This window comes from Haliotis rubra, unplaced genomic scaffold, assembly GCF_003918875.1.
Source record: "Haliotis rubra isolate DU_JTF1 unplaced genomic scaffold, ASM391887v1 Scf87, whole genome shotgun sequence".
In the NCBI taxonomy this organism is placed as follows: domain Eukaryota; kingdom Metazoa; phylum Mollusca; class Gastropoda; order Lepetellida; family Haliotidae; genus Haliotis; species Haliotis rubra.
This window is the reverse complement of record NW_025767601.1, coordinates 710,058-734,250: the sequence shown is the minus strand read 5'-3', so window position 1 is coordinate 734,250 and position 24,193 is coordinate 710,058. Positions and strand designations below refer to the sequence as shown.

The following is a 24,193-nucleotide window of genomic DNA, read 5'->3' as shown; positions in this document are numbered from 1 at the left end:
GTCGGTACTTTAATGTTCTGGACATGTCATCACCATATCGTTGGTCTTGTGGATGGGATGGGTGGAAGGTCGGTACTTTAATGTTCAGGCCATGTCATCACCATATCATTGGTCTAGTGGATGGGGTGGGTGGAAGGTCGGTACTTTAATGTTCAGGCCATGTCATACCAAAAGATACATAGATCACTAAGCATTAAGGGGATTAAAAAATGTCGGCATATTGAGTTTGGTATCAATGATTTTCTTGGCATAGGCTACCACTATGAACAGGTGCAAGTCCTGACTAGTGAAATCAGCCACTCACATGCTGACATGATATACATATGTCATATATAAATTAAAACAACAAAACCCCTTTCATAATCATACATAAAATGTTAATTATAGTATAACCATGATCATAAGGTATTGATTCTGAAAATAGTGTCCACTGTATGAGTCTGACAATATCATAAGCATGTGTTTGTGATTCATCAGCAAGTAGTGATTATATCAGGTGTCTGTGATAAGGTGAACATATCCTGCCCCACTATTTTGAATGCGAAACCCCATTTCACCTCACCTCAAACACTACTATGACCATGCACCTTTTAGTCTTTCTCCCCGGCAACACAGGATGAGGGGGAAAAGAAAAGAATTCAAGTCTAGAATGATTGAGCAATCTATACTGCCCTACTCTGAAGTAAGCATTGTTCTCAGCACCATTTAGATTTACCAGTATATTTTGTATTTTTAAATAAGATAACGCTATTTCTGGGACTAAATGTTAGTCTAGTTCACTATTAAAATTTGTTATCGTTATCTGGTTTAGTCATCACCATTGAGCTTCATCCTCACAACCATACATTCATCATAGCCAGTGTCTCAGTATAGGACAAGAAACTGATGGTGACATAGCAGTAGTGGACAGAGGTCAGCAGCCAGGACCGAACACTGTTGTAATGTGCAGACTGATGATGTTGTACATCTCCCTGTAATGTCCCAGTGTTCAGTACATTGTACATCTCCCTGTAATGTCCCAGTGTTCAGTACATTGTACATCTCCCTGTAATGTCCCAGTGTTCAGTACATCTCCCTGTAATGTCCCAGTGTTCAGTACATTGTACATCTCCCTGTAATGTCCCAGTGTTCAGTACATTGTACATCTCCCTGTAATGTCCCAGTGTTCAGTACATTGTACATCTCCCTGTAATATCCCAGTGTTCAGTACATCTCCCTGTAATGTCCCAGTGTTCAGTACATTGTACATCTCCCTGTAATGTCCCAGTGTTCAGTACATTGTACATCTCCCTGTAATGTCCCAGTGTTCAGTACATTGTACATCTCCCTGTAATGTCCCAGTGTTCAGTACATTGTAAATCTCCCTGTAATATCCCAGTGTTCAGTACATATCCCTGTCATGTCCCAGTGTTCAGTACATTGTACATCTCCCTGTCATGTCCCAGTGTTCAGTACATTGTACATCTCCCTGATATGTCCCAGTGTTCAGTACATATCCCTGTAATGTCCAATTGTTCAGTACATCTCCCTGATATGTCCCATTGTTCAGAACATTGTACATCTCCCTGTCATGTCCCAGTGTTCAGTACATTTCCCTGTAATGTCCCATTGTTCAGTACATCTCCCTGTAATGTTCCAGTGTTCAGTACATTGTACATCTCCCTGTAATGTCCCAGTGTTCAGTACATTGTACATCTCCCTGTAATGTCCCAGTGTTCAGTACATTGTACATCTCCCTGTAATGTCCCAGTGTTCAGTACAAACCTCAGATGTACCTTGTAATATCCAGCTTCATTATCTACTTTACTCCAGAAGGAAATGATGACTTATAGGATGTCCTGATCTTCACAATGTAAATGTCTGTTTTGTTCCTTCATATCTGGAGTCTATTCGGGTATCTTAATATAAATATGGCTTATTTATAGGTAAAAATCACAGACAAATGGGACGATTTGTCGATAAAAGCACACTAAAGATCCTTCACGGGAATGTCTTCAATGGAATATTCGTGTGATCTTCAGTGGGTATTCAAGGGTGATCAGCAGCAAATTTGACTTGGAAATCTCATCAGATGGTTAGCGTTGATGTCAGTTCATGTGTTAAAACCCCTTGCAGTTGTTAACCACGCCAGAGCCTACATTTTCTGCTGGTCCCAATTCCAAGAGCACCATTTCCGCGGTAGCGACAAGGGACAAATGAGGCATGGCAGTGAAATGAGGCTATTCATCAGTGCCCTTATGGATGCCAGATATATTTAAAGTAAAGTCTCTTCTTCCTATGACACAGTATACTAAAATCTATACAGATAGAAAATGTCATTTGTGAACAATTAAGATACATAGTTTATTTCAACACTGTAGGTGACACTTAGAACTTGAAGAGTTATTATAATGATCACGCTGTACTTGCAAGACTCGATTTTGGAAGTAATTTATGTCAGGAAGGGCAGCAATTGTTTTATCAGAGACAATCTGTGCATATTGCCAAGTCTGGGACAAGCTGTATTATAAGCTCTCTGGTTAGTGTCCAGGTCTTGCAGATACCAGTAATTGGATGAAAAAATAGCAATTTTGTGTACAGAGTTTTCTTGGAAAAAAACACAGGGTAATTCAAGTCTCAGCGGGCAAACAGTGCTCCGTGGAGAAAGTCATTACAGAGATTTGATCAAACCTAAGCCCAGTAATGTCAGATTTATAGGATTTTGTGAGGGATAAGAAGCTTTTTTTCATCTTTTAATGTCTTGAAGGATAATTCCGTTATTAAAGGACTGGACAATTATAGCATCATGTTTACAGAAGTGGGATGGCAAATTGGACAATGCTAAAGCCCTCTTTATGTGCTTTCAAATAAGGCATATTCTGAATAGAATAGTCTATATATGAACTGTCTCGAACCTGATAGAAACCCTTGACAGGAGTGTATGACACACAGTTGTGCTAATAGGGGATGAAGAGGGGGATTGGAAGTAAGGTAGAATGATAGGTGAGGACATTTTATGTGTGGTGGCTTAAGAAGATTTAAATGTGGTACTTTTGTGTTAATGTAACACCGATGGAGATATTTGTCTTTCTTTTCTAGCCACTTGCTGATACTATGCACAAACCAGCAGGCACCGCAGCTGACCAAAATAATTATGATATTCATCATGAAATCATGGTTCCTTATTTCATTTGAAACAATTGATGTTACAGTAACTCACAATTATCAGCAAATACAACTTCTCTTCCTTGAGCCACAGAAAACCAATTATTACATGTGTTTGGTATTTGAACTTCCCAGATGGCAAATATGAAATTGATTTGTGTGGTGCCTGATATCTACTATTGTGACATTCTATACACAAATATTATAACATGGCCATGGTAATCTTCCAGAGCATCCGTCCACATGTGCATGATTGATGAAGGGTCAATTTTCAAAACATTACATGTGGGAACTGAAACATTTCAACATTTGTTTTCATGCGATTTTAAAAAGGAAGTCTTCTTGAAAATGTTCTTTTCATAATTAGTCTTTTCTATTCGAAGGACCCATTGATTGTACAGAAGGTATTGTGTATCTGTCAGGCATCAAAGTCAGTTTCTGTGAATTGTTGTAAAACTGCATATTTCTGTAGTGTTTGAGGAAGGAATGAATCTGCTTCTCTGTGCACTATGAGGTGCCACTGCAGCAAGGGAATTCCAGTCCTGTGTTATTTCACAGTGACCATGTACATTGTTCCATGCTGTCTGCTCCAGCACTGCATATGTCCGGTATAACTCGCACCAACAAGATTAAGACTCTACATCGATCTTTTCAAATTCATTCAGCTGATGGGATCATTTTTTAGGTCCAAAGTCTTTACAGCTAAGCTAGAAGTCTGGGCCTCTTGTGTTTTGAATCTATTCCAAGGCCATGTCTGTGCATAACTACATGGGTTCTACATGTGGACTGTGGCATATGGGTGGGTTCTACATGTGGACTGTGGTATATGGATGGGTTCTACCTGTGGACTAGGGTATATGGATAGGTTCTACCTGCGGACTGGGGTATATGGATTGGTTCTACCTGTGGACTGTGGTATATGGATTGGTCCTACCTATGGACTAGGGTATTTGGTTGGGTCCTACCTGTGGACTGGGGCATATGGGTGGGTCCCACCTGTGGACTGGGGTATATGGGTGGGTCCTACCTGTGGACTGGGGTATATGGGTGGGTCCTACCTGTGGACTGGGGTATATGGGTGGGTCCTACCTGTGGACTGGGGTATATGGGTGGGTCCTACCTGTGGACTGGGGTATATGGATGGGTCCTACCTGTGGACTGGGGTATATGGATGGGTCCTACCTGTGGACTGGGGTATATGTGTGGGTCCTACCTGTGGACTGGGGTATATGGATGGGTCCTACCTGTGGACTGGGGTATATGGGTGGGTCCTACCTGTGGACTGGGGTATATGGGTGGGTCCTACCTGTGGACTGGGGTATATGGGTGGGTCCTACCTGTGGACTGGGGTATATGGGTGGGTCCTACCTGTGGACTGGGGTATATGGGTGGGTCCTACCTGTGGACTGGGGTATATGGGTGGGTCCTACCTGTGGACTGGGGTATATGGGTGGGTCCTACCTGTGGACTGGGGTATATGGGGGTGGGTCCTACCTGTGGACTGGGGTATATGGGTGGGTCCTACCTGTGGACTGGGGTATATGGGTGGGTCCTACCTGTGGACTGGGGTATATGGGTGGGTCCTACCTGTGGACTGGGGTATATGGGTGGGTCCTACCTGTGGACTGGGGTATATGGGTGGGTCCTACCTGTGGACTGGGGTATATGGGTGGGTCCTACCTGTGGACTGGGGTATATGGGACTGGGGTATATGGGGGTCCTACCTGTGGACTGGGGTATATGGATGGGTCCTACCTGTGGACTGATATGTGTGGGTCCTACCTGTGGACTGGGGTATATGGATGGGTCCTACCTGTGGACTGGGGTATATTGGTGGGTCCTACCTGTGGACTGGGGTATATGGATGGGTCCTACCTGTGGACTGGGGTATATGGGTGGGTCCTACCTGTGGACTGGGGTATATGGATGGGTTCTACCTGTGGACTGGGGTATATGGGTGGGTCCTACCTGTGGACTGGGGTATATGGGTGGGTCTACCTGTGAACTGGGGTATATGGATGGGTCCTACCTGTGAACTGGGGTATATGGGTGGGTCCTACCTGTGGACTGGGGTATATGGGTGGGTCCTACCTGTGGACTGGGGTATATGGGTGGGTCCTACCTGTGGACTGGGGTATATGGATGGTTTTACCTGTGGACTGGGGTATATGGGTGGGTCCTACCTGTGGACTGGGGTATATGGATGGGTGGGTCCTACCTGTGAACTAGGGTATATGGATGGGTCCTACCTGTGGACTTGGGTATATGGATGGTTTTTACCTGTGGACTGGGGTATATGAGTGGGTCCTACCTGTGGACTGGGGTATGCAACTACTCAATTGTTCAGTGGAAACATATGGAACATGTGATTCTGAAAGTTTAACAAAGGAATGAAACAGCATGTATATTTTATTGTTAAATTAGGCCAGTAATGATGCATTTTCTCTCAGTAACATACGTATCTTACCTCAATTCATGATTCATGATACATCAACACTCAAGGACATGTTTGTGTGGCACATAGGACCATGTATCACACAGACATGAACTTTCAACATACTCTCATCTGTTTCACTTGATTAAACAAACCACGTGCAGCCCGTCACACTAAGGAGGAGAGCTACACAAAGATCATTCCAGTGGGAGCTAGAGACAGCAGCACCATTGTTACACATGTAGCAAGTTTACAATCCTTTCGAGATCACCCTCAGCGATTTTTCAGTCACATGATCTGCTCATTGAAAGGTTTCTTGCATTTACAAGGATAACCGTGTGAGCAAGTGACTGAGAAGGTATGTGAAATGTAGGAACTGGTGGAAATAAGATGGAATAGTCCCATGAAATATGACTTCAAGGTTGATCCCAATCGCATTGATGAAAACAGATGGAGACCTTCTTCTGTGATAGCTCCTGATCATAGCCAGAGAGGCACCATGGAATTTTCTGTTTGAGTGTTTCAATAAATCAGGCTATCCCACGTTGTAAGATTTCATGGTATTCATATAATTGAATCTTGTGGCTGTTTTAACCGTGAGTTTGACAGTGATAATTTAGAGTGATGTAGAAATAGCTGGAGATAAGAAGTAGATCTTTGTGCTCTCATAATGGGCAGCAAGATTTATGTGTTGTCAGTGAAACATGATCTTCACAGAGTCATTTTATTTGAAACTGCATATATAACTTTGTTGGGGCTTTTTGTGTTGAGACTTGGAAGACCATAAATGAATTAAAGAGGATGATGTAGACAGTGTATTAGAAGTGTATAACGTAATCACTCAACATAGTGGCCATATTGAGTTTGTTTGGGTGTATAAGTTTGTGATTATATGGTATGGGGAACATGTTTTCCAGATGTGATGCATCACTCAATGCAATTCATTGTGTTGATTTGTGCCCTGTGTTCACATGTTTCTTCCTTTACATGAACAATTAACTTGCCTCTGCATGTGTTTGTGATAGGTGCTACTTTTTGGTCATGAAGCTTTCGCATATTTGCAAACACCTTATATCAATGTACTATTTGTACTGTGGAATGTACTATTTGTACTGTGGAATGTACTATTTGTACTGTGGAATGTACTATTTGTACTGTGGAATGTACTATTTGTACTGTGGAATGTACTATTTGTACTGTGGAATGTACTATTTGTACTGTGGAATGCTAATGATATTGGAAATGGTTTAGTTGCTTTCATTGTTGGCAAGAAATCGTTTTTGTAAGATTTAGAAAGGTTCCAGTCTGTCTAATCACAGTGTCTTTCTTTTCAAGAAAATGACAAAATTAGGACATATTCTACAATTCATGAAAACATTAACTGCAAGAAAATACTGTAAAATTTTATCAAGTAGAACCTCTGCATTCAGCCAGAAGTTAATAGTTTTGAAGTAAACGTAACAGAAATTGGAATTAATTGATTGCTCATGTGAGAATTTGATGAAATAGGTTGTCAGCTGACAAGCTAAAGTACGAGACTGATATTTGGTTGAGGATATTCTCATTTCATGATGGAATAAAGCCAATTTGAAAACACATCCATTCAAACTTTTTTCCAAGTTTATTATGTCTCTGATGAATACAACAAATGAATAGTCCAAGAGAGTTAGTGTAGCCACCTATATGAATAGCTTGCTCTCTGCTCCAGGTCTAAATGTACAGCCATTTGCCATCTTTACTTAAGCCTAACAAAAACTAATGTGCATGTGTGCGTAATTTAATTAGTCCACAGGTGATCCTTTGTTCTCTTGAGGCAGGAACTTACACATGCTCTACTTCCGTGCCTAATTCTGAAGTTCCGGGGCTGGTTTATTCTAGAAGGTTTTTCTATCTCCAGGAACTGGCTACTAACCTTTTTGGCACATCTCACATAAAAGAAAAAAGTCCAAAACATTATAGCTGTCTAGAACAAAATTTAAGCAAAGGAGAACAAAGGATTTCAAATCAATGTCTGTATGTGTGTCAGATGAGCACAGGTTTTGATGATAAAGTAGTTTGTCTCTTGATGTTGTCTATCTTCATGTCACCTTGTCCCTTTGCTGGAATCTCAGACTGCTATGTAATTTTAATTGATGTAGATTCCTGTTTTTTCTAACAGATTATTTGTTATCTTTGTCTCTCTCTGTCTCTGCCATTGCTACCTGTCTCGTACTAATCCTGAAATAAGCTACTTTCAGATAGCCCCAGGCAAAAATCACCACCTTTTGAGATATTTTGCACAATCTAAGGTTTCCGTGGCGATGTGGATTGTTTGTTCATGGTGTCAGTCTGACGTTTCAACCTAAGGCAGTATACTAATCTGTCCCTTTAAAGTAGAAATTCCTCGGTATCAAAAACTTTCTTGGCTTTTTGTTACCTACTGAAACTCCAAGTCTGATCCAGTGATCTGTGTGTTCTGCCCTTGAAGTGTTTTATCACTTGTGTAATATTCATCTATCATGTTTCTTGAATAAACAACACAGTGAATGGTGGATACATGGTTACTTTAGTGACACAAATGTGTTCATCAATGAAAGTTATGTCCAATCATCTCTTATAGTCAACTTATTTACAAGCTGTGTATATTATTATCAAAGACAGGGACTCTATTTCATCCATCAAATTCAGATTTGTAAAAGTATCTTCTTACTTCTATGTGTGCTTGGATATACTGCAGAGCACTGCTGAACTGGATCCCTCCAGAAACCTTGCCCACTTATGTTTATTAACGATGGATGCATTACAATGTAGAGAGCAGTGCATCCAGAGACCCTGTTCCAGGACAAACTGAACACACTGTATGCCTGGCTCTCTTTACAGGACATCATCGGTCTCTGGCCAGGTTTGTCTGTTTGGTGAGGTGAGGTGAAATTGGGTTTAACGTCGTACTTGAGAATATTTCGCTCATATGATGACGTGCATGCGTGTGTATGTGTATGTGCGGCTGCTTGTACTAGCCCAGACTGAAGCTGGTTTTATAGTGCTAGCCCACTGAGATACCATGCCGCAGTGTAGCATGAATACCCCACTCAGACACATTATACTGACTCCGAGCCGACCAGTCCTTGTTGTACCCATTAATGCAGAGCACCAGGCAGGGACCAACAAGTACCATATTTTAACGTCTTTTGGTATGACGTGGTCGGGGATCGAACCCGCGACCTTCCGCTCTCCGGGCGGACGCTCTAACCACTACACCACGGAGGCGGTCTTGTCTGGTTGGTCATCAAGATGGGTAATGATCGACTGACTATCAATCCAGAGTTAATTATGCAAAAGGATGAAGTTTATGACAGGGTTGAAGTTCATGTCACCAATAAACAAGCAAGATAACAATGCTGTTTTGGTAGGGACTTAATAATAATAATAATAATAATATAATTATAATAATAATAAGGTAATAATAATAATAATAGTGCATTTATATAGCGCTATTTCCAAACATAAGGATGTCAAAGCGCAAAAACATGGTTTGATATTAAGAGTCAGGGAAAGCTTGGCGGAAGAGGAAAGTTTTTAGTAAGGATTTAAAGGATGACAACGTTTGAGAGTCTTTGAGTTCTTGGGGCAGATTCATTCCATAAGTGTTTGCCTGCTAAATGAAGGCATGGATTACCTCCTGTTTGCCTTTGACATATTATATTCTAATTCACTCATTTTACTGTAATAAAGAAAAGGCATGTATGTAAGTGACTTAATTGTTACATGTCATGTAGAGTAGGGGAGCCAACATTGTCCTAGGTTAGATTTTTTATTCAGATGAGAGGCATGAGCCTTGGTTCATGGTATTGTTGTTGTTTTTAAATAAACAAAGTTTGCACCCACACCCTGATACATCATACCTATACTGTTGAAAGTCCCCATTCCTCTTGAGGAGGCATCACATATTCTTACTACCCCAGCAGTAAAACTTATTTGTGCAGATTTTTTGAATACTTGCAAAAGGTGCACAAGTCACGTCATTTTAGGCATTTGATTGGCTGACTGGGAACCCTGCCCTTTATGAGACAACTTTTGCTGCATTCAATCTATCGTATAACGATTACTGTTTATGTTTACCCAGGCAACCAAAGAATGGATAGCAAACTGACAAAATTTTAATTTCAAATGCTGAAGCACTTCAGCAAAAACCTTTATCTTATATTAATTATACCTGAGCAGCTGATTGTGTAATTCTTTAACTGACATGTGCCAGTCCTCATGGCTCAAGATAACTGAAGAATGTGGCTACATACCCAATAGGACAGTTTCCACTCAAACAACATAACAAACATTACAGTCTCAAAGCTGCCAGTTAGAAACCAAAGTCTTTTCTGAACTGTTCTGAAGAGAAACACATGCCTTTTGACATGATTGGGTTTTTTATACTGTTGTACTAATGCCACTTTGCAAGTGAATAAATATTTCACATTGATGTCCATAATTGTTAATGTATATATAAGCACTGAGTGCAAGTGGGAATTTACCTTTATAATGAACTGTCTCACATACTTCTAGATGCATGGTCAGTCTTACCTAGCTGGACACACCAAGGCTGACGTGGGTATTCTGAGTCTGAGTTCAGCTGGGTAGTAGCTGGGTTAGATAAGAAGAGTATACAGGTCAGGGATATCACCTGGAACATCCAATACACTGAATGATTTCTAGTGGTACTTATGTGTACTGGCAAGTTTCACACTGAGACTTGACTATGCTGACCTTGTCAGATGTTCTTGTGACCTCTAAGTAGGTTGTAGAAGCCAGACTGGAAGTCAGTGTCTGTTGTGTGGGCACACACAAACTGAGACTTGACTATGCTGACCTTTGTCAGATGTTCTTGTGACCTCTAAGTAGGTTGTAGAAGCCAGACTGGAACTCAGTGTCTGCTGTGTGGCACCAGTTATCACAGATTACTCTGCACTTGTGCTTAGACAGGGTACTACTTCATTAGATATATTAAAAGATTATCATCAATTTAGTATAGGAAAGCAGCACTTGTGCTACTTCATTAGAAATATGATTATCATCAACCTATTGATAAAGCTATGATGAGAATTGATAAAATGCTAATACAGCCTCTACACTCAACATCATTTTGTCATATCCTGTACTAGACAATAAATGAACAGGAAACAATGTTTCAAAACAATGACTTCTATGATTTAGTCAACAAACACTGTAACTGTGACCTTTCTCTTGGTAGCTGTGTAGTACTGAAAGTGTTTGTTTTGGGGGTTTTCAAATTATGTGTATGGTAACTACTGCACTTCAATTTCATTTTTCACTTGGATGTATGTTTAACTAAAGTTCAAGTAATATCCTACAAATATATTTTCGTAACTCAACTAGTAATGAGTTTTAATCCAACTCGTCCACAGATCATTTTAATCATAATGATTTATATACTTAATTTTTTAAGTGCAAAACCCTCTTGATATTTCTAAGAAGGCTCAGAAGATTGTACGTTGAATGTATCGAAAGCATGTGTTTATGAATCACTATCAAATTGTGATAATTCAACAGTTTCTCAAAACGTGATTGTATCCTGCCCCACCATTGGCAACCAATGTGAGAACACAGGGAGTCCCTCCAACATTTCAGTACTGTCAGGCTAGCAGACAGATCCTACAGGAGGCAAGGCTTTAATAACATCATGTATTGTAAGTGATGAATGGAAATAACCAAAACAGCGAAAAACTTGCCATCTCATGAAGATGCGAATGACAACAGGCATATGTGCCATAAGTCTAAATAAACAAACAGTTGTAGCAAATGGGGACATTTTGAACCTGTTTGCCTTTCCTAGTGCCATCAGAATGAACCTGTTTGCCTTTCCTAGTGCCATCAGAATGAACCTGTTTGCCTTTCCTAGTGCCATCAGAATGAACCTGTTTGCCTTTCCTAGTGCCTTCAGAATGAACCTGTTTGCCTTTCCTAGTGTCGTCAGAATGAACCTGTTTGCCTTTCCTAGTGCCATCAGAATGAACCTGTTTGCCTTTCCTAGTGCCATCAGAATGAACCTGTTTGTCTTTCCTAGTGCCATCAGAATGAACCTGTTTGCCTTTCCTAGTGCCATCAGAATGAACCTGTTTGCCTTTCCTAGTGCCATCAGAATGAACCTGTTTGCCTTTCCTAGTGTCATCAGAATGAATTTAGAAGTACAGGTGACAAAGAGAACTGAGTGAATTGGTTGATCAGCCTGATACAGTTTCACCATAGATCTTCTGAACACTTGCTTAACTACTGAAGACATCTTTACCAATGAATTATTTACGGAGTTTCACCATAGATCTTCTGAACACTTGCTTATTAATGAATTATTTACGGAGTTTGTGCAGTTGCTAACCTTTGGTATTACCACTTAGGGAAACATATGGCCTTGGTCAAGTCTATGATGAGTAGGGCCCTTGTTGCAGCATCAAATAAGAAATTCATTGTTCTTATCTTTTCTAAGTGTTAAATATAGAGCCTGATATTTAATCAGCTTTTTAAGCTGGGGTTAGCTATACCGTCTTTTAATTGAAGTGTCTATGTGAATTGTAGTCAAGGTGATGCTCTAATCTGAAAGATTTCTGCATGAAGTCACAATATCTTGATATTTAGGGTGTCATAGAAATTTCTGAACATGTTTGTTTTAGGGCACTTTATATTCTTTATGCCCAATGCCCATTTTGAGAAAACTGTTCAAAACATTTGTATGCATTAAACTGAAGAAGGAAGTGATTAAGATGAACTATGAGTGGTAAACTACATTTATAATGAACATACTTGTAATGAACTGATGGAACTGAAACTGTTTGCATCCCCTGGCCACTTGCGGTTAGTTGTATTCAAAATGCAGATGGAAGTATGGTTGTAAACGATCTCCATTTGGTGGTCCTTGGAGTTCCTTGAAGCTGTAGCTCACTCTGTGTGATGTATTTCACCAAGGCAAGAAACATGTGATGTCAGATGGGATAGCTAATTTAGCAAGGCCTCATTACTTTTGCTATTTTTGAGCAATGAAATGCCTAAACAGTTGACAACTGGTGTTGAGATGACAAGAGGTATGACTTAACATTTCCAGTAGTCAACTGCTCCCTTTACCTCGAGGACTATTCTAGCAGTTCCAGCCTTTGGTCTCAACATTTCATGATGGTAAAACTGGGCATGTTCTTTCCATGAAGATTTCAATGAGCACCATATGACTCTTGTTCTAAAGTTCTTTGATCATGTTTACAACATTCAAGGCACCATAAGGCTTTCAAAACATTTCATGGTGGACATGTGGAGGATATTTCTGAATTCCACACTTCATTAACAATAATGTCCTATGCAATTCCCTATTTCAACTCATGCCAATATGTACCCATGGACTTTTTTTTTCAGGTGAACAATTGACTTGTCTTTGCATGTGTTTGTGATTGGTGTCATGAGTCGAACAGGATATGCTATATCCACACACCTGTTATCATCACTGTTGTGATTGATTGACAGAGATGTTGTATGACAATAGAACTGGTTTTACTTTCTTTATATCAACAAAAACAAATTGATAGAATTGATCTTCAGCAAACCATGCTTGTCGTAAGAGGCGATTAATGGGATCACCTGGTTGACACATGTCATTGAAACCCATTTGCATAGATCGATGCTCATGCTGTTGATCACTGGATTGTCTGGTCCAGACTTGATTATTTACAGGCTGCTGCTATATAGCTGGAATATTGCTGAATGTGGCATAAAACTAAACTCACTCACTCAACAGAAACACTTTCTGAAGAGATTCACTGAAGACTGGATTTTGTGTGGTTTCTAGTGTGATCATAGTTCTGGTATTTCCATAGCAAGTTTAATCTAAACTTCACAATGTTCCAATAAGACTGCTGTTTATTTGCTGTCTAACATAGCTGCAATTCTTGTTTGACAGGACCATAATGCACAGCTCAAATATAACATCTCTTGCAAAATCACCCCCTTTCAACCTTAATGCAGCAAGTTAAACATGATTAAAATTGAAGGGAAAATGTAAAGTCCGCTGATTATTAAACAATTATCGGGAAGTGTTCCAAACCATAAACAGTAAATATGAACCAAATAACCAGAGAAAAATCTAAACACATCTTTGATTATTACTTGTCAATAGGAGATTAAAAGATTCCTGTCAGTGAAATTATTGATTGAAACATTCTCAAGAGCACACATCAAAGTATGTCCATTTTATCAGCAATTAACAGAATCTTTCAGACATGAAGGTTTTTCTGGGAGTAATGTTGGCTTTATGACAGCTGCTTTGGTTCCTGCAGCAATTACCACCAATCACAGCAGCATGGTATCATACACAGTCCTCCAGCAAGTACAATACAGCTCCACTGTAATAGGATGCCATGAAAGCCAGCTATCTCTCCGGCTGTAAACTAGGAAACAGAGATATTGCATATTGGACAAGCTTGGACTTTAATAAAACATGCATTTCCTTGGTGTATTTAAACAAATTACTCCCCAGATTGCTTTCTGACTAGATTTTATGTCCTCATCACAGTGCGACTTGTTTATTTTTCATGGTTGTTTAATCTGGAGAATTGCAATTGTTCTTAACACTACAACTTTCTGTGATGACAGTCAATATTATGTAGTCAGATCATTATGATGTATCACATTTTAAGAGCTGGAAATTGTGTTGTAATAATTGTATTATGAAACAATATTTTAAGTGCTCCATCCTATTTTGTTCCGAGGAATGTGAAATAGTATCACCTCTGTAAAATGTGGGATATAGCAATCATCTTTCTGTCCATCTGTCAGCCAGCCATTTTCCATTTCCAGAGCAGAATTTTTGTTGAAACTTGCTATACAGATTAGTCTAGTAGTAAACTGGTGACGTTTCAGATGTTTTTGGTTTTTTATATACTTTTCATGACAATATGGACATTATTGAAAATGAAGGTAGTGTGTTGAATTATTTCTGATGACAGTTGGTGTACTGTTCAGTCTGGTCACTAACTGCTTCATTTTGATGATTGTCTCGGCAACATGATCTCCTTCTCTGCTGAACTGTAAGTTATGAAATACACAATGCCATTTTAGAAAGTGGTCAAATGTAACATGTGTTATATTTATTGAGAAAGTGTAATCCCAAATATAACACATGCTGAACTCTAAGTGTCAAATGAGGACTCTTGTCATGGAGGAATGAAGGAAATATTGTTCATTTATCTCTGGTGATAAGGATGAATATGGTATTCTCGATTTACAGTGATCCAGTCATCTAATTTTTCACTGCATTTTTGCCTTTATTCACAATCATGAAATATATATATTCTGATAATCCTGACAGTATATCCTGGAATATTGCTGTATGCATTGTTAAACAACAATACATGCATAATGTGTAATGGCTTACCAACAGTAACCCCACACTAATCATATGGTACTAGCCTTGTGCCAAAGCTGATTCTTCTTCTTCTTCTTCTTCTTCTTCTTCTTCTTCACCACAGATCATGATAAGATCGTAATAAGAGTTAGACAAAAATCAGATTGTTACATTTGTGACTGACACTACTCGTCTTACCTCATCTGAATGGGTCAGTAATCTTATTCCTTTAAAAGTGATAAGTCATAAGATACAGGATTTGCACTTGTCTGAGTTATAAGACCTCTTAGTCCTTGTCACAATAAAGATGCAGACATGAGACAGTTACAGTGGCTGGTTGGTTGTATGCAGACTGTGTACATGATGCATAGCTCTTTCAGTACCAACTCGTCTAGTCTACATCAGCCTGCCATGTCTGGTGATTCTGCACCATAAAACTAACTTAAAAATTTGGTGTGTGTATATAATCTGAAGCTAATGGTGATTGTGATTGTATTTTCCAGGTGTGACCATGACTATCTGGACATCTACACACAAATAAAGAGTGAACGAGAGACACTGAATCTACTGGATGCTCAGCTGGCTGGTCGCTTCTGTGGAGATTTACTTGGAGTTTACAAAACTTGATTGTGTCTAGCAAAAATTTCATCGTCCTCTCCTTCTATACAGACGCCACCAAGGAGCATAAAGGCTTCACGGGATACTATGAGTTCTTTGATGCTTGTAAGTATGTTGGTTCTTGTACACAGCAAGGGCTCCATTTCATTGCGTGATAGTTGACTTTCCATATCTCCAGCTGCATGCAGTCCATGCTTACAGCAATCCACTCAGTATTTTAGAAACCAAGTATATTGAAGGTTGTCTGCTGGTTCAATGCGTGACCTCAACTGTAGGGTGTGTTTAGGAAGGACTAACATTCAGATGTATCATCCAGGGTAGCAATGGTGTGTTCTTCTGACAATACTTCCCAAGGAAATGAGCTGACCCCAACATGCCATCAAACAGTAGGAGCAAGTCTGGTTTTGTTCATTCAGAAGTCTGCATATTTCTTATGTAGACTAATGCCCAGTCTCTGAATATACATAATTTTGATAAACACAAGTAATTCCATTTAAACTGAAAAGGAGCCCTAGTGAACCTAAGGAAATCTAGATGCTCCATTCAGGGTTTCAGCATTGCAGAAACGGCCAGGCGGAAGGAAAATAATGTGGTTCAGTAACTGTGAGACAGACTTACTAATGTTTAGTCTCTGAGAATATATAATTTTGACATAAACAGATAACTCCATTTCAATAAGAGCTCCAGTGAGATGGGGATTCAGAACCTCAGAAATGTGAACTCACTTCATTTAGGGTTATAGCTTTGGAGAAAGGCTGTGCAGAAGAGAGAATATAAATATGGTTTATGGACTGTGAGGAAGAGTAATTGCTTACGATAAATGTAACTTCTTTACATTCTTTCATTTTGATGTGATTCATCTTCATCTGAATCCTCTGATTATGCTATGTCACGAGAAATAGAAAAATAGGAATTGTCAATTCTCTCCAAAACTTTACATCTGTGTATTGTACTCTCTTTCAAACTGTTCTTCACTGATAGAACCAATTTAGACCAGTGTTTCCTTGTGTGAGCAAGAACAAGGGTACAGTAACATTTACAATAGAAGGAATGCTTTTAAAGTTAAAAGAGACATTATCTTCTTGTCTTATTTTGAAAAGAGTAATGAGAGATATAACAAGTTGTCTTACTCAAAAAAGCCATTTGTATGTTAATAGTATACCCATTCTTCAGAATATTTCCAGACTGATTGGCAAAAGTACTTTTATGCAAACTTTTGCCATCTCTTTGTTTTGTGTTCTTGAAAGAGTTTGTTGCATTTATGGATTCCTCCAGAGACTGTTCCTGATAGTTTTATTCCTATAGGAGAACTGTTTTCACACTTTAATTGTGTCTTCCTAACAAAGTGCTCCACCGAGATTGCAGTACATTATTTATTAAGCTTTTGTGAAAACATGTCGATTCTTCAGGCTCTTGATTTACTTTGATTTTCAAATCAATGAAATGAGAAGATATGGAATGTTTTGCATGGCAAATTAAAGTTCAGGCTACATTCATGATATAAAGAGGCAAAATAATACGAAATACATTTCTATCTCCATAACTGCCCAGACTGTTAGTGTAGCTTCAAGTAGGGAAATGTAAGCTAGATCCCTGTGTGTTTTCAACAAACATTATATTTTGTTTTCAGGATATAATGTAATAAAATTTACAAAAAATTTATGTGAGATCATTTCAACCATTGACACATGAAACATTGACTGATTATGAGTAAAACTTACTTTTAGATAAGATCACTCGTGATGAACATTTTCACAAGATGAATTGGTTTGTAGTTCATGACTTTGTTTTGTTCATAAAAATGTCTGTTTTGTGCTGACCTCTTTCATTTTTTTTGTTCTCATATAAACTGTGTGGTTCAAGTTACCACTAAAGTAGTATTCAACAAAGATACATGATGACCAAGAATCTCAGGAAATGTTACCGTTTCCAAGATTCAAATAACAGTATTTATGCTGCAAGGAATCATGTTGTTCGATGCCAGTTCATTTTCACTGTATCATGATCGTTGATCTATTTGTTGGAGACAAATGAACAAATACTACTTGGCATCATGATGTTCTTGGAGATCAGATCATTTACGAACTTTTTAAAAGGTTTCGCAATTTTGTTTAGTTTGTACTTTTATTCCAAACCTCTGTTTGTCAGCGGCATGATGTACAGGTTTCTATGATGAAACCAGATCATTATAATAGCAATTTTCCAAATGGCACTGAAAAAATAATGCTTTGAATTCATTATACATGTATGATTATGTGTATCTGATGAAGGACTGATGTATGTATAATACCTACATAATAGGAAAAGTTCAGTTTGTTTTTGATAGTATTGCTGACGTTATATTTGATTTGGCAAAACTCTTTTAATATTAAGTTAAAATTTTGAAAATACAATTAAGGTAGTTTTGGTTTACATTATTGTCATGAGGGCTGTATCTCTTATGCTTGATGAATAGGGTAATTTTTACCATTTCATATAATAATTGACCAAATGTTAGGTATGTAGCCTGTCATGAAGAAAAACTGTGAAAATGCTACACAACCTGCACTTAAAACATTAAGTAACATTGATTTTCTCCCACATAACAGACCGACCCACACAACTTTTTCCAAATAAAATAACAAAATATTGATCGACTCAAATATATTTTTATTTCATCTGACCAAAACTAATTGGTTAGAAAAATCAGTAAGCCATAAGACGAAATGTATGTGATAATGGTGTGGTCAGTAATTCAGACAACCTCAGTGGTGTGAAGTGCTCATAAAAATTAATATGTGTTACTAGTTTAATCATTCTGTTCATCTGTTAATCCCTCTGTTATATTAGAGAGTAGAGTCAAATATTCCTAATGGAATGGTAAGGTGGAAATGAATGTATTTGGTTCAGCTTGGCTTAAGGTGTAGTGAGCTTGTATAATAGCCTGCTTTTTTTCTCTCCATTGTGGACTAAGTGTGTTACTAGTAGAGAAGGACATGCTTACCCTTCTGGTGTCAACACTGATTGTCACTTGATGTAGGGAGACAGAGCATTGACTAAGTGTAGGTAGAGGCAGTATGCTAGCCTTGTGGTTAGAGTGTTGACTAAGTGTAGGTAGACACAGTGGGCTAGCCTTGTGGTTAGAGTGTTGACTAAGTGTAGGTAGAGGCAGTGGACTAGCCTTGTGGTTAGAGCGTTGACTAGGTGTAGGTAGAGGCAGTGGGCTAGCCTTGTGGTTAGAGTGTTGACTATGTGTAGGTAGAGGCAGTATGCTAGCCTTGTGGTTAGATTGTTGACTAGGTGTAGGTAGAGGCAGTGGGTTAGCCTTGTGGTTGGAGTGTTGACTTGGTGTAGGTAGAGGCAGTGGACTAGCCTTGTGGTTAGAGCGTTGACTAGGTGTAGGTAGGGGCAGTGGGCTAGCCTTGTGGTTAGAGCGTTGACTATGTGTTGGTAGAGGCAGTGAGCTAGCCTTGTGGTTAGAGTGTTGACTAGGTGTAGGTAGAGGCAGTGGGCTAGCCTTGTGGTTAGAGTGTTGACTATGTGTAGGTAGAGGCAGTATGCTAGCCTTGTGGTTAGAGTGTTGACTAGGTGTAGGTAGAGGCAGTGAGCTAGCCTTGTGGTTAGAGTGTTGACTAGGTGTAGGTAGAGGCAGTGAGCTAGCCTTGTGGTTAGAGTGTTGACTATGTGTAGGTAGAGGCAGTCTGCTAGCCTTGTGGTTAGAGTGTTGACTAAGTGTAGGTAGAGGCAGTGAGCTAGCCTTGTGGTTAGAGTGTTGACTAGGTGTAGGTAGAGGCAATGGGCTAGCCTTGTGGTTAGAGTGTTGACTAGGTGTAGGTAGAGGCAGTGGGCTAGTCTTGTGGTTAGAGTGTTGACTAGGTGTAGGTAGAGGCAATGGGCTAGCCTTGTGGTTAGAGTGTTGACTAGGTGTAGGTAGAGGCAATGGGCTAGCCTTGTGGTTAGAGCGTTGACTATGTGTTGGTAGAGGCAGTGGGCTAGCCTTGTGGTTAGAGCGTTGACTAGGTGTAGGTAGAGGCAGTATGCTAGCCTTGTGGTTAGAGTGTTGACTAGGTGTAGGTAGAGGCAGTGGGCTAGCCTTGTGGTTAGAGTGTTGACTAAGTGTAGGTAGAGGCAATGGGCTAGCCTTGTGGTTAGAGTGTTGACTAGGTGTAGGTAGAGGCAGTGGGCTAGCCTTGTGGTTAGAGTGTTGACTAAGTGTAGGTAGAGGCAGTTTGCTAGCCTTGTGGTTAGAGTGTTGACTAGGTGTAGGTAGAGGCAGTGGGCTAGCCTTGTGGTTAGAGTGTTGACTAGGTGTAGGTAGAGGCAGTTTGGTAGCCTTGTGGTTAGAGTGTTAACTATGTGTAGGTAGAGGCAGTGGGCTAGCCTTGTGGTAAGAGTGTTAACTATGTGTAGGTAGAGGCAATGGGCTAGCCTTGTGGTTAGAGTGTTGACTAGGTGTAGATAGAGGTGGTGAGCTAGCCTTGTGGTTAGAGTGTTGACTAAGTGTAGGTAGAGGCAGTGAGCTAGCCTTGTGGTTAGAGTGTTGACTAAGTGTAGGTAGAGGCAGTGAGCTAGCCTTGTGGTTAGAGTGTTGACTAAGTGTAGGTAGAGGCAGTTTGCTAGCCTTGTGGTTAGAGTGTTGACTAGGTGTAGGTAGAGGCAGTATGCTAGCCTTGTGGTTAGAGTGTTGACTAGGTGTAGGTAGAGGCAGTGGACTAGCCTTGTGGTTAGAGTGTTGACTAGGTGTAGGTAGAAGCAGTGGGCTAGCCTTGTGGTTAGAGTGTTGACTAGTTGTAGGTAGTGGCAGTGGGCTAGCCTTGTGGTTAGAGTGTTGACTAGGTGTAGGTAGAGGCAGTGAGCTAGCCTTGTGGTTAGAGTGTTGACTAGGTGTAGGTAGAGGTGGTGGGCTAGCCTTGTGGTTAGAGTGTTGACTAGGTGTAGGTAGAGGCAGTGAGCTAGCCTTGTGGTTAGAGCGTTGACTAGGTGTAGGTAGACACAGTGGGCTAGCCTTGTGGTTAGAGCGTTGACTTGGTGTAGGTAGAGGCAGTGGGCTAGCCTTGTGGTTAGAGTGTTGACTAGGTGTAGGTAGAGGCAGTGGTGAGCTAGCCTGTGGTTAGAGTGTTGACTAGGTGTAGGTAGAGGCAGTGAGCTAGCCTTGTGGTTAGAGTGTTGACTAGGTGTAGGTAGAGGCAGTGGGCTAGCCTTGTGGTTAGAGTGTTGACTATGTTTAGGTAGAGGCAGTGGGCTAGTCTTGTGGTTAGAGTGTTGACTAGGTGTAGGTAGAGGCAGTGAGCTAGCCTTGTGGTTAGAGTGTTGACTAGGTGTAGGTAGACACAGTGGGCTAGCCTTGTGGTTAGAGTGTTGATTTGGTGTAGGTAGAGGCAGTGGGCTAGCCCTGTGGTTAGAGCGTTGACTAGGTGTAGGTAGAGGCCTAGGGCTAGCCTTGTGGTTAGAGTGTTGACTATGTGTAGGTAGAGGCAGTGAGCTAGCCTTGTGGTTAGAGTGTTGACTAGGTGTAGGTAGAGGCAGTGGGCTAGCCTTGTGGTTAGAGTGTTGACTAGGTGTAGGTAGAGGCAGTTTGCTAGCCTTGTGGTTAGAGTGTTAACTATGTGTAGGTAGAGGCAGTGGGCTAGCCTTGTGGTAAGAGTGTTAACTATGTGTAGGTAGAGGCAATGGGCTAGCCTTGTGGTTAGAGTGTTGACTAGGTGTAGATAGAGGTGGTGAGCTAGCCTTGTGGTTAGAATGTTGACTAAGTGTAGGTAGAGGCAGTGGGCTAGCCTTGTGGTTAGAGTGTTGACTAGGTGTAGGTAGAGGCAGTGGGCTAGCCTTGTGGTTAGAGTGTTGACTTGGTGTAGGTAGAGGCATTGAGCTAGTCTTGTGGTTGGAGTGTTGACTAGGTGTTGGTAGAGGCAGTGAGCTAGCCTTGTGGTTAGAGTGTTGACTAGGTGTAGGTAGAGGTGGTGAGCTAGCCTTGTGGTTAGAGTGTTGACTAGGTGTAGGTAGAGGCAGTGGGCTAGCCTTGTGGTTAGAGCGTTGACTAGGTGTAGGGAGAGGTGGTGAGGTAGCCTTGTGGTTAGAGTGTTGACTAGGTGTAGGTAGAGGCCTAGGGCTAGCCTTGTGGTTAGAGCGTTGACTAGGTGTAGGTAGAGGCAGTGAGCTAGCCTTTTGGTTAGAGTGTTGACTAGGTGTAGGTAGAGGCAGTGAGCTAGCCTTGTGGTTAGAGTGTTGACTAGGTGTAGGTAGAGGCCTAGGGCTAGCCTTGTGGTTAGAGCGTTGACTAGGTGTAGGTAGAGGCAGTGAGCTAGCCTTGTGGTTAGAGTGTTGACTAGGTGTAGGTAGAGGCAGTTTGCTAGCCTTGTGGTTAGAGTGTTGACTAGGTGTAGGTAGAGGCAGTTTGCTAGCCTTGTGGTTAGAGCATTGACTAGGTGTAGGGAGAGGCAGTGGGCTAGCCTTGTGGTTAGAGTGTTGACTAGGTGTAGGGAGAGGCAGTGGGCTAGCCGTGTGGTTAGAGTGTTGACTACATGTAATAATAATACTACGTGACTATTGCTCAAGGTGACATAAAACAATAAGCACTCAGCTGTGCTGTAAAGTGTAAGGCAGGTAGCAGGGTACATATATGGTTCATCTGTACCACCCTGGGTTGTTCTGCTGACTGTATAGATGTGAATCTGTGAATCTGCCAACTCACTTTAAATAGATGTTGTTACACTCAAGTGTTTTCATCTCCAGTTGTAGTAGCACCTTGACTTAATGGTCTGTTCATAAAATCATTCAACGCAACCCTGCTATGTTACCGGTATGAATATATCATGGAAGGCATAGACAGAGTGAGCTGCAGCACCATGCTGGGTTTTTTCCAAAATATATCATGGCTGACACTTGCACAGTTTCAACAAACACTTCATTGCTCTCCCAAGCAATATCTCACCATAATTCAAACTTGAGATGTTTTTAAGAAAAAGTTTAATGGTATTTTCTCAGTAAGTATATAAGTTCATGTATATCTATTTCATGTGGAAACAATAATTGAACATGTCATCCAAAATAACTTTAACTTATCAAATGTAATCTTGAAAGAAAATAGAAAAATACTGAATTAAAATGAAAATTTACTGTTAAAGCACATTTACAATATACGTGTACATCCCCCCTAACATAGAAGTACCTCCATCCAATAAGAGAACCTAGACTGTATGGATTGATTTAACAGTTTTCCCCATTCCAGCAGTGTACGATATAGGAACCGAGGCGCCACCAGCCATGTGCGGCTACACCATCCGCAGCGAGAACAGGAAGACGGGCTTCATCATGTCCCCTACCTTCCCCGGCATGTACGCAGACAACATGTTCTGTTACTACAAACTCCAGGGGAAAGCCGGAGAGAGGATCAAACTCCACTTCATCGAGTTCTCCCTCTACCATGGAGAGGAATAGTAAGTCACTGGATTCTACAATGTGACAGATAGCAAGGAAATATGACACCACACTTTTTTATACACTCCAGCTCAGGTGATCTGCTACCTGATGCACAAACTACATGCAGTTACTCCAACTAGATCTATCTCCTGGGAAACCTCTTTCAGGGTCTCTGGTTACCCTTAACTGTTTCCACTCATACTTAAGAGAATAACAATTTGAAGTATAATGTTTTTGACTTCTGTTTAGAATCAATACAATATCAGATTTACCCATTTGATAAGCTTTTGGGAGCCTTAACTACATTAGATTTTGAAATTAATTTGGGAAAATGTTCTATATTTCCAATTTGTGTCTTAGGAACCTACACTGTGACATTTAATTGTCACATTTTAAGCCATCAAAGAATATGCAGCTGATTCCAAACTTAACAAAGTTTGATTTTATTTCCCAAGAGAGTTGAGTGTCAATGAAAGGGTCTACAGTGCACCAAATATTTTATGGGAGCTTCAGGCAGTATTTTTATATTGTATGCCTTGTTTTTACTGTATGTGTGTGAAGGTCACAGAATGGCTGACAGCGTCATGAAAAGCACATTTTTTTTAAGGTGCTTTAGTAATAAAATATCTACAACATCTGTATATGATGTCAGAATAGGATGTCACCATGGTAACAGAATATGTTTTAATATTGAAAATCTCGCAAATCATGAACCAGGTTTCAGGATTGTAGTAGTCATATTTGTTAGGTATAGTAATAAATCCAAACCCCACAATTATAATAAATGTTTGTCTCTTTGGGTCTTTGAAAAGCATTTAGAACTTATGATGACATGAAAATTTGATTGATACCTTCTGTTTCGTTTGTAACTTCATTTCATGGTACATTCTGGCACCTTTGTCAATGCTGATCCATCTTTCATGGCTTACCCTCAAATGTGGCCTCAAGCAATAGTTGCTCTCCTTAAAAGTTGAATGTTTGAATGTCTCTGTTTTGTTTTGAACATATTCTATTCACACAAGATGAAGTGGATTGGGTACAAGTTCTGCAGCATAGGCTACCTGCTCCCAGATGTTTACACAATTGATTTACAATGTATACTGTACATAAACCGAACTGTACGAAAGACAAGGAAACAAAACACAACACGTACAGAGTGAACAACACAGTTTACATGTATTTCTTTGTATAACATATATATAACCCATGAAGATCTGGGTCAGAATTGGTCT

At 40.2% G+C, this 24,193-nt stretch overlaps 1 protein-coding gene across 1 annotated transcript in view; it reads left to right on the top strand.

Moving 5' to 3' along the window:
* The window catches only part of LOC124263156 (dorsal-ventral patterning tolloid-like protein 1), a 226,656-nt gene that overhangs the window by 179,792 nt on the left and 22,671 nt on the right, over positions 1-24,193 (top strand). The window contains 3 exon segments of the mRNA XM_046697723.1: positions 15,452-15,570; positions 15,573-15,671; positions 22,774-22,978. Coding sequence (XP_046553679.1) covers positions 15,452-15,570; positions 15,573-15,671; positions 22,774-22,978 — 423 coding nt within the window.